The following is an 11325-nucleotide window of genomic DNA, read 5'->3' on the forward strand; positions in this document are numbered from 1 at the left end:
GGCACAACTGAAATGCCTCTACGCGAACGCACGGAGCACGGGGAATAAACAAGAGGAGTTGGAGATGCGTGCGCGCCTGCAAGGCCGTGACCTTATTGGCATTACAGAGACGCGGTGGGATAGCTCCTATGACTGGAGTGTTGGGATGGAAGGGTACAGGCACTTTAGGAAGGACAGGCAGGGCAGGCGAGGAGGGGGCATTGCCCTCTACTTCAATGACCAGCTGGAGTGCGCGGAGCTCCACCTGGGGATGGATGAGGAGCTGACCAAGAGCCTATGGGTCAGGATTAAAGGGAGCACTAGGGCAGGGGACATCATAGCGGGGGTCTGCTACAGCCCACCTGGCCAGGGTGACAGAGGAGGCCACAAGGAGAGGTGCCATGCTGGACCTCGTTCTCACCAACAAGGAGGGCCTGGTAGGGGATGTGAAGCTCAAGGGCAGCCTTGGCTGCAGCGACCATGAAATGGTGGAGTTCAAGATCCTCAGGGCAGCAAGGAGGGTGCACAGCAAGCTCACTACCCTGGCCTTCAGGTGAGCAGACTTTGGCCTCTTCAGGGATCTGCTTGGTAGAATACCATGGGACAAAGTCCTGGAGGGAAGAGGGGCCCAAGACAGGGCTAATATTCAAGGGTCACCTCCTCCAAGCTCAGGAGCGATGCATCCCAACAAAGAGGAAGTCAGGCAAAAACACCAGGAGGCTTCCATGGGTGAACAAGGAGCTCCTGGGCAAAGTCAAACAAAAAAGGAAGCCTACAGAGGGTGGAAGCAAGGACAGGTAGCCTGGGAGGAATAGAGAGAAGCTGTCCGAGCAGCCAGGGATCAGGTTAGGAAAGCCAAAGCCCTGATAGAATTAAATCTGGCCAGGGACGTTAAAGACAACATGAAAAGTTTCTATAGGCATGTTAGTGAGAAAAGGAGGACGAGGGAAAATGTGGTTCCCCTCCGGAATGAAACAGGCGACCTGGTTACCCAGGACATGGAGAAGGCTGGGGCACTCAACGACTTCGTTGCCTCAGTCTTCACTGGCAAGTGCTTGAGCCACAGTGCCCAGGTCACAGAAGGCAAAGGCAAGGACTGGGAGAATGAAGAACCGCCCACTGTAAGAGCAGATCAGGTTCGAGAATATCTAAGGAACCTGAAGGTGCACAAGTCCACGGGACCTGCCTTTTCCCACTGACTGGAAAAGGGGAAACATAACCCCCCTTTTTAAGAAGGGAAAAAAGGAAGACCCAGGGAACTACAGGCCGGTCGGTCTCACCTCCATGCCTGGCAAGATCATGGAACAGACCCTCCTGGAGACTATGCTCAGGCACATGGAAAATAAGGAGGTGACTGGTGATGGCCAACATGGCTTCACTAAGGGCAAATCGTGCCTGACAAATTTGGTGGCCTTCTCTGATGGGGTTACAGTGTTGGCGGACAAAGGAAGAGTGACAGACATCATCTGCCTGGACTTGTGCAAGGCATTTGACGCTGTCCCGCACGACATCCTTGTCTCTAAATTGGAGAGACATGGATTTGATGGATGGACCACTCGGTGGAGAAGGAATTGGCTGGATGGTTGCACTCAAAGAGTTGTGGTCAATGGCTCAATGTCCAAGTGGAGAACGGTGACGAGTGGTGTTCCTCAGGGGTCGGTACTGGGACAGGCACCGTTTAACATCTTTGTTGGCGACAGGGACAGCGGGATCGAGTGCACCCTCAGCAAGTTTGCCGACGACACCAAGCTGTGTGGTGTGGTCGACACGCTGGAGGGAAGGGATGCCATCCAGCGGGACCTTGACAGGCTTGAGAGCTGGGCCCATGTGAACCACATGAAGTTCAACAAGGCCAAGTGCAAGGTCACGCGCATGGGTCAGCACAATCCCAAGCAGCACGACTATAGGCTGGGCGAGGAATGGATTGAAAGCAGCCCTGAGGAGAAGGACTTGGGGGTGTTGGTTGATGAAAAGCTTAACATGAGCCGGCAATGTGCAATTGCAGCCCAGAAAGACAACCATGTCCTGGGCTGCATCAAAAGACGTGTGACCAGCAGGTCGAGGGAGGTGATTCTGCCTCTCCACTCTGCTCTTGTGAGACCCCACCTGGAGTACTGCATCCAGCTCTGGGGGCCCCAGCACAAGAAAGACATCAAGCTGTTGGAGAGAGTCCAGAGGAAAGCCACAAAGCTGCTCAGAGAGCTGGAGCACCTCTCCTATGAGGACAGGCTGAGAGAGATGGGATTGTTCAGCCTGGAGAAGAGAAAGCTCCAGGGAGATCTAACTGCGGCCTTCCAGTACCTGAAGGAGGCCTACAGGAAAGATGGAGAGGGACTGTTCATCAGGGAGTGTAGTGACAGGACAAGGGGTAATGGGTTTAAGCTGAAGGAGGGGATTAGATATTAGAAAGAAATTCTTTACTGTGAGGGTGATGAGGCACTGGAACAGGTTGCCCAGAGGGGTTCCGGATGCCCCTTCCCTGGAAGTGTTTAAGGCCAGGTTGGATGGGGCTTTGGGCAACATGCTCTAGTGGAGGGTGTCCCTGCCCATGGCAGGGGGGCTGGAACTAGGTGATCTGTGAGGTCCCTTCCAACCCAAACCATGCTATGATTCTATGAATCCCACCTCAACCTAAGGAAAAATGTTTTCTCTTGTGAGAGTGGTGTCAGGGACCTGGGGTGGGGCTGGAGACCCCAGCTCAGCCTGCTGGCGGCTTATTTGTACCATGCAGAGGTTGTGGACTCTCCATATTTGGAGATGCTCCAAAGTGGATGTGGCCGCCCTGCGCTGGCTGACCCTCCTTTGAGCAGGCCGGGGACAGATGAGATGACGCCCCTTCCAGCCCTGATGATGCTCTGCTTTCAAGGCACAAACATCTCCAGTGATCTGGAAATTTCACACTGCAGGCTCCGTTTTATTCAGCTCCACCTCCTGCCTGCTTCAACGAGCTTTTTGCCCGAGTCTGACCTCATCTTAGCTGTAACTGTAGTCTTCCTTGGCCTACATGCAACACACAAAACAACTGCAGACTCCATCCAGCATCTCCAGGCACAAAGATGGCAACAACCTTCTCAGACACCAAGTCGTGTTGCGAGGTGCGAGGCCGCCAGCGAAGAATGGCTGTAGAGTTAGCCAAGCGAATCTTGATTTCAACCCCCAGTATGAGACCTGGAACTGCAGAAGAACCATCATGCTCCAGGTTTGGCTGGGCAGCAGTAGAAGCTGCCAGCTGTGCAAGTCCACCTGGCCTGGTCCTCATCTCTTCAAATGGGAGGAGACAGCTAGCTAGGCATTACAACTTTGACAAGCCGCTCTTCACAAATACAGCAAACCACATTTAGCAAGAACAGACTGAAATAACATTCCACCTCCTCTCCGGACAGTCACCCTTCACGTTGGTGAATATTAACCTCCAGGCTCTAAAACCAAAATGGCCTTTGGAAGATACCAAAGGTGTCTTCAAACAGTAAATTGGACCCGTTCTTCACATAATTGAGAACGAGAGCTCTGCCAAGGAACAGTACTGTAAACTCCCAACAAAGGCCAAGGACAGAAGCAGCAGTAAGCTCCGTGGTGATGTGTAAGCAGATGAAATCTGGCTGCTTTGCAGTCCATCCAAAGACTACGCAATACCTGAGCACAGCACTTGCCCTGATGTTGGGGGAATGCAGGGGGAGAGACAGCTCCAGTACAGACAGCACTATACCAGACCAGACTGGCTCCGGCCCTCCCTCCTCCTATCCGCCATCAGGTAGCTGCTAGGCATTATGTAGCTTCTGAACTCCAACGCAAGCATTTCAAAAAGTCTGACTCAGGATCTCTCCTTTAGTTGGTAGCAGGTATCGCAAGGGAACACAATACGTCTGAAGGAATGCGATTCATTTTGTTCCTGGATGTCCTGCACTGGTTCTCCCAGGGTGCGGGTGTCAGTGCGGAAGCGCCTGGTGAAAGCACAAGGGTCTTTTCTCCAGGCAGGACACTTTCTTGGCACATCATTGCCCCAGCCACCCTCCATGTTTTGCAGCAGCAACTGAACAGAGCACAGAAATCAAGTTGCAAGGGAATATTTTCTTTTTATGAAAAACCAACCAACCAAACAAAAAAAACCCCAAAAACCACGCAGAATGGGGAAAAAAAAAAGCACTACAACAAATGCTGTACTGACAGAATACTCTGTTTCGCACTGGCCTTTCCATTTTTAGCCATGTTATCAGCATGCACTGTGCTGCCTCATGCACGTCTTCTCTAGCCTCACCTTCTTCTGCAGAACCCCTGACGTGATCCCAGCAGCCTTCTAGCCACGTGCTACCTCAACACTCCCTAACAGAGGGGTCAAGCTGCCACAACAGGTCAGTGGAGACTTATTTGTCAGTGCTGCCACTGCTCCGGTCCCATACCGGCTTTCTATTGCACAGTGGTTTGTCAAATGTGTTTAACGTTTGTCAAGAGGCAAAAGCTACAATGAGAAGAGGGACTGTGGTTTGCCTTCTCTCCCATACAGTTTGTTCCTGTCGAGTTAACACTGTTTTCACCAAGTCTGTTGCTCCTTCCCTTCAGCACTGTCCAGGTTAAGACTTTTGAGCCAGTAATGTTGTTAATTTAATCTTCCCATCCATAGAGGCAGTGAGGCAGGTCCCGCAGTCCATGGCTGTGCTCCAGTCCACCGTGACAACAGGAGCTCAGTGTCCTCCCAGGGAAAGGCAGCTCTCCAGAACCTTCTCCTCGCCATTTCACTAAAAGAAGGAAAGCATAAGATTTTAAGGAAGCAAGTTTCTGCAGTGGGGGCAGTGCAGCCACAGGAGAAGCCAAAGCCTGCTACAGACTCCATATCCCTATCAGCGTACATAACTAAGCAGAAAATCAGGAGAGATGTCGAGATGTCTGTAGCACACATGAGGAAGCACGTTTCCAGTCTCATGACAGAAGCACGTGTTCTCAGGCAGCTCAGCTTCTGACATCAGCTGAGCTGCAGTAACTGAACGAGGCAGGCTAAGAACACACACTGATGAGGAGCACATAAGCCTAAACTATAGCTCATGTTAGTGCAGGTGCTCCAAATGCCCCAGATGCAAAGTAAAAATTCCATCTAATCTGCCTTGCAGTGGCTTATACTGATGGGCACTGACTGAAGAGGAGGCAGGCAAAGGGCGTGCAGTCAGTAACTGCTTGTTATGGCGGCACAGAAGTTTAGGCACTTGGAACCATTCAGCCTTACCCTTCATTTCCTTTCAGTACGCAGTCAGAAGAGATAATCAGGCTGAGACTGACATAACATCAGCAAACACACAAGGCAGATTAAAGACGAGCATCAGTCAACAAGCACACATTTTGCATTGAACTGGCATGCATTAATACATTTTAAAAAATTAAAACTTCGTCCTAGGCACTTGGGCACTAAGGAAAACTGCTGCAGCCAAGCTTTAAGAACAAGGAGCGCACATGCTCTAGCTACATACACAGGGCCAAATGCTTACAGAGGGTTCAAACACTTGCTAAACACCACACACTGCTAAAATACACACTGTATGAAACTGAGCAGCAAGTTTCACAGAGCGGGGATGGGTCGGTGCTCCTTGGGAACTTTCAGCGGCTGCTGTCGCAGCCTTGTAACAACAAGAGCTTGTACGAACACGTAAAAGTACGCCCCATCACTTCTCAGACTTACCTTAAAAATTACTCCCCCAGTAGAAGAACACGTCAACATATAGTTGCCCTCAGAGTCAAAAGCAAAAAGCCTTCCTCGTGGGAACTGGACTTGCTTGTAGCCACTGTACCCGGACAGAACAAAAGGACCTGTAGCTTCGCTGGGAAGATCATACTCAGACACCTTCAAGCCACTTTTGTGAATGTTCCACTGAATAAACTAGAATGACAAAGAGAGGTGACAAAAGCCCATAGTTAAATTGACTGTGATGAAAGTAGAGAGGCCACTCGTTGGTTTTAAGCAAAGCGGCTGTTTCTCACAAACAGAAGATGGCATTTTGACTTGTAGGTCAAAGTGGCTATGTTTATAAAACACAGGCTGCCAAGGCTGTAAGCGTGCCTACTATCCAGGTAAACATATGCCCTACTTTCCACAAGCACTGCTGCCTATGTGTCTTTCCACATTGCATGCAGGATCCTGGGGGAATTCAATTAACTCTCATCAGCCAAGGACCCACACCTTCAGGCAGTCTCCCTCCCCTTCCCTCCGCCCCCCGAGCGGGAAGCCCCGAACCCCCCCCGCCGTCACCAACCACGTCCGCCGGGGCACCGTTCTCCCGTCGCTCCTGTAGCCAAAAAGAAAGGCCTGTAACGAAGGCCTGCTTATATTATACGTAATAAGAAAACGTAGCCAAGAAGAAAGGCCTGTAATGAAGGCCTACTTGTATTATATGTGATAAGAAACTATTCATTGTTACTTTAGGTAGAAGGCTAACGATTCTTAGACTGAGCACCTGCTACACATCATGAGAAAAAGGAGGAGCTACAAGACACTTCAAGGTCCTTATGTACATACTTTGCAGAAAGGGAGGACATTAATTGCCTCCAGCAACATCCTTATCTTGCTGAGGCATATAGCAAACAATTACCAACACCGAAGTATTGAGAAACTAGGGGAAAGGCAATTTGGGCCAGGGTCCCCACGACCACTGACCCATAAGCCCCCTACCCAAATTACCCCACCTACTCAAAAGATAGAGGCGGAGAAAGGAACTGAGCGTGCGTTCTAGTTTGCGTGCTAGGCAAAGAAATATGAACCAATTATTGTAATGGGGAGTGTACCGCTTTGTAACATTTGTGTATAAATATGACAAGAGAACCAGCGTTAGGTGTGCCTGATTAGAGGAGCTATCCTCCTGACACCCAGCGCTGCAATAAAGGAAATGCCTGCTTCTTCATGCTACATTGGTGTTAAGGAGTTGTCTTTCATTCCCGAATTTCGGTGACATCTCCGAGCCGTGCTCGTCGCTAAGCCGTGAGTGCAGGCGAGCAGCAGAACCACCCCAAACCGCCCCAAAATACCCAAGTAACGACAGAACCGGTGCTTGACCAGGCGGGGAGGGAGACAAGGAAGCAGCGCGGGCGGGCTCGGGCTCCGGAGGGAGCCCAGCAGCTGGGAGGGGCAGGCAGACGCACCAGGCTGCCGCCCGAGCAGACGCAGCTCCCGCCGCTCACGCAGCACCAAGTGGAGAGGTGGGAGAGGCCTTGCTGCGTGTTCAACGGTTTGTCAGCAATACCGTGTTTTACTCCAAAGCCTCGCCCGAAGCACAGAGGGACGCATCCTTCAATATTCTGACAAGGGAGCACACACAGCTCCTGAACAGCAGCTGTACAAAGCGCACGTTTTCGGAGACGTTTTCACACCGCTCCCGCCCGGCGGCGCGCTGACGGCGAAAGCAGAGCCTGCTCCTCCCGGGCCGGCGTCACCCCGCCCCACTGTGACGCCCCCTCTGTGACGCCCCCTCTGTCACGCCCCCTCGGTGACGCCCCCTCTGTCACGCCCCTCTGTCACGCCCCGAGCGCGCTCGCCGCTGCAAGGCCGCCCCCTGCAGGCGCCGGCGCTCAGTGCTGTTGCCGCCGCGGCGGGAGCGACAGCGCTTCTCTGGCTCGGAGCGTTGGAGGCTGCGAGCTGCGGCCGCCGCTCTCGGCTCGGCTCTCGGCTCGGCTCTCGGCTCTTCTCGCCCTCTCCCCGTCCTCTCCCGACCTCTCCCTCTCCCCGCCCGGGGCTCGGCAGAGCCTGCCAGGCGCTTCCTGCGGCTACTGACCCGGGGCGGGCTGTGCCCTCCCTCGTCCCCGCCGCAGCATGCACAGGCTCATCGGGCTCCTCAGGAGCGTGCGGGAGCGCTCGACGTCCGGCAGCGCTTCCGCGCCCGGCGCCGCCGGGGCCTCCGAGCTCCGGGAGAAGGGCCAGGGCGCGCTGCACAGCGCGGCCGCCAGCGGTGACCTGGCCGAACTGCAGCGGCGCTGGTGGTGGTGGCAGAGACTCCGCATCAACAGGCGGGACGCGAAGAAGCAGTAAGGGGCGGGCAGTGCCCGCAGCAAAGCCTCCACCCACCCCGGCTGGAAGAGCCGGCAAAGCCCAGCACGGTCGCAAGCGCCCTAGGAGCAGGGTCGGCTCCACAGCGCTCGCCCTACCGGAGGCCTGCCCGCGCTGGGACAGGAGGCGGCCGACGCTCCCCTCTGCCCTGCTCTGCCACCCTGGTCCCTGTAGCGAACTTTCTGTGGAGCTCAGCAGGCCTTCGTCCCAGCAGAGACGGCTCCTTTCCTGTTGCCGGACTGAGCGGCTTGCTTGAGCAGGGCATGGATTTGCAGAAAGACACAGCGCAGCCTTCCCATTGCTTTTAGAAACGCCATCCCCTCTGTCTCTGGGACACGTCTGGTGCAGGACTGATTGGGGGAAAACCCGGGGCTTACGCAGACTCCACAGCCTCCGTAGATTTATGTAGCCCCCATAGACTCCGGCTGAGCAAATGCCTCCTGACTCAGTGGATGTGTTGGGGATTTTTCCTAGCCAGCCCCAGGCTTTGGGTGTGCAATTGCTGCCACCAGCTCTGGAACAAGAAAGCTTGCTTTCAGCTTGGTTTTTGTCAGTTGAGGCTTGTGGCCCTATGCGTCAGGTACAACAGCCTGAAACCATGTCTTCAGCTGCCTGTCTGGGTTAACTGAATACGTTTAATTTCTAGGACGCCTCTGCATCTTGCTTGCGCGAATGGCCATGCAGACGTTGTGCGATTTCTAGCAGGAAAGAAGTGCCAGCTAAACCCTCGTGACAGCTTGAAGAAATCGCCGCTGATGAAGGTACACGGGCTATGTTATGCCGCTGTACGTTGGGCTTATCGATTATGCGCTGAGTGATACATACCTTACGTGATTCTTTAGGTAGGCCTGCGTAGAAACAGGTACGCTGTAGTCAGCAGGGAAGGGGCATATGTTGCCTAATCTTTGAAGACGCTCGTACTTTACAGCACTGGGGGGCTGCGGGAGTTCTGACAGAGAGAAACATAGGTGTTGGAAGTTATTCCTCCTTTGTGTCTTATTTCCAGGCAGTAGACCACCAGCACAAAGACTGTGTGACTATTCTGCTGGAGCACGGTGCCAAACCCAACCTCAAAGGTGCTGGCGGCAACACTGCCCTTCACATGGCTGCTGTCATTCCTAGCAAACCTCTAGTGGAGCTGTTACTTGAGCACAATGCCCATATCGATGCTCAGAATGAGGTAAGCTTGGACTTTGGGTAAGGCTCCTCTTCCCAAAACTTGCTTGACTTCCTGTGTTCTTCTAAGGGAGATAATTTCTCCTTTCAGTTGGGGTACACTCCGCTTACTCTTGCGATCACCGAGCGCTGTGAAGAGATGGTTGAGTTCCTTCTCCAAAAAGGAGCTGACGTGCATGCTCGAGATAAGCATGAAAGGTGATGGGTTTGTCAAAAGTGCGCGTGAGACTCCTTAGCGTTGTCCAAGTTGGATTGATGGGAGGCATAGGAATGAGCTTTGAAAAAGAACCAGGAGCTGCCCGGAAGGAGCTCCTTCTGTGTGACTTGTGAAAGCAGACCCGCACTCGGCCGCTCTCTTACTTCAGGGGACAGTTTCCACACTGAGGACTGCCAGAAAGCATTGGCTGTGGTGCCCTGCACGCACGCACCCTGCTCTGGGCAGGTGGTTGGCCTGGAGACCTCCTGAGGTCCTGCCAACCTGAATTCTCCAACGCTTCCACGTGTTCGGCTGTGCTTTCACTCTGCCTGTCGGAGAGGGGAAAATGAATTGTTTGGGGAGCAACGGGGGACTGAAGTAATGGCAATGCAATGTCCACAGAAGCTGATGTCTTGCCTATCATCTCTTGGATGCTTTAGGACCCCTCTTATGATTGCTGTTCTTGCTGGGAATATGAATACAATAAAAAGCCTTCTTCGACATGGTGCTGATCTTTCTCATCAAGACTGTATTGGCAAGCAAGCTACGCACTATGCCAGAGAGTTAACGCTTTACACCAAGTAAGTGTTTTACGTCCTCATTAGAGCAGATGCATTCTCAGAATGACCGTGCTGATGTACGGCCTTTTTGGTAACATCACTGGGGTTTAATGAGGTGTTGAAGCTGGGCTCAGTGACATCTTCCGATGCATCTCTTTCCGGGTCAAGCGTGGATTTGGATGTTGAAGGGCTACTTCCCCCCAGAGTTCACTCTGACAATTCACTTGTGTGCTGCCAAGCTACATACACACACCTGTGGCGGTATTTTTACCGAATGCATTTCCTTCCTTTATATATATATATCTATCTATATCTCTATATTTCGTTCTGTATATAGTATTGCTGAGCAACTGGAGGAATACATCAGGTGTGAAATGACAGGAGAATGTTCTGCGGGAGGCACAGAAGGCCCAGCAGTACTGGACAGCTTTTGCGCTGGGACAGCTGCTCATTGTCCCTTGGGGGACCTGCAATGACCAGAGCAGGTAGGATCCTTCTGCCATGGAGGAGGTGATGAGGAAAAATCACTATTGCCTGTAACACAATGATAACCCATTCGTTTGAGAGCAGAGCATGATGGATGGGGAAGAGTAGAGTGAAACAGGCAAAGCAGCATAGCACTTCTTAACTCCTTTGTAGGTGTCTTGCCAGCAGCAGCAGAACAGCAAGAGGAAGAAGTTCACACTCCTTCTGATTCTAAGGTACCTTCTCTGAAAGAGGCAGTGGGGCCCACGCCGCTCGCTTGCTTTTGGGCTTGTCTTCGGGAGGTGTACTTTGGCCCTTTTGAAAGCCCCGCTCAACAGAGATGCCTAGCACGCTGGCCCCGTTTGCCCTTTTGGTTCTTTCCGTTGCCTGATACCACGTTACGCGCGTTGGCTGAGGCGGGAACTTTGTGCGTGGAAACGGGTCGAGAAGGAGTCTGTGCCAGTTCTCACGTGTGTCTTTTGAATTACCCAGACGGATTCCGAAGCTCCAAACAAAGCGTCAGCCGGCGCGGTGCTTCCAACTGCGGACAGACACGGAGCGTGCGCACAGTCCGTTGCAGGGGAGCGCGGCAATGGTAATTTCCTGGCGGACTAAATGGTTACCTTTGCAAGCTTCTCTGGAGTGAAGCCGATGGGGAAAAGCAGAGTGAAATAAGCACTCCCAGCAGCATCGTGCTTCTTACCTCCTTTGTAGGTGTCTGCCCAGCAGCAGGAGCAGAGGAAGAGGACGACTCTCCTTTTGATTCTGAGGTAGAATCATAGAATCCTCTAGCTTGGAAAAGACTTCCCTTCAGAGCATCGAGTCCAACCGTAAAGCTAACAGGGCCAAGTCCACCCCTAAACGGTGTCCCTAAGCGCCACGCCTACACAGTCTTCTAAATACCTCCCGGCATGGTGTCTCAACCGCTT

The 11325-nt window shown here is 52.8% G+C and overlaps 1 protein-coding gene across 1 annotated transcript; it reads left to right on the top strand.

Annotated features, from left to right (window-relative positions):
- The first annotated feature begins 7763 nt into the window (after positions 1–7763).
- LOC129200591 (ankyrin repeat domain-containing protein 7-like) lies at positions 7764–10407 on the top strand. The gene is made up of 6 exons (XM_054811907.1): positions 7764–7977; positions 8646–8760; positions 9006–9179; positions 9267–9373; positions 9812–9952; positions 10269–10407. Exons 1-6 carry the CDS (start codon positions 7766–7768, stop codon positions 10405–10407), a joined length of 888 nt encoding a protein of 295 aa, XP_054667882.1. The 5' UTR covers positions 7764–7765.
- The last annotated feature ends 918 nt before the right edge of the window (positions 10408–11325 follow it).

This window comes from Grus americana, unplaced genomic scaffold (genome assembly GCF_028858705.1).
Source record: "Grus americana isolate bGruAme1 unplaced genomic scaffold, bGruAme1.mat scaffold_335, whole genome shotgun sequence".
Classification (NCBI taxonomy): Eukaryota; Metazoa; Chordata; class Aves; order Gruiformes; family Gruidae; genus Grus; species Grus americana.

What these genes read in the sequence shown, in the direction of transcription:
- LOC129200591 (XM_054811907.1), top strand. Translation starts at nt 7,766, where the DNA reads ATGCACAGGCTCATCGGGCTCCTCAGGAGCGTGCGGGAGCGCTCGACG. An exon ending in AGAAATCGCCGCTGATGAAG is followed by an intron (nt 8,761 to 9,005) that starts GTACACGGGCTA and finishes TCTTATTTCCAG; the next exon opens with GCAGTAGACCACCAGCACAA. An exon ending in GAGTTAACGCTTTACACCAA is followed by an intron (nt 9,953 to 10,268) that starts GTAAGTGTTTTA and finishes TTCTGTATATAG; the next exon opens with TATTGCTGAGCAACTGGAGG.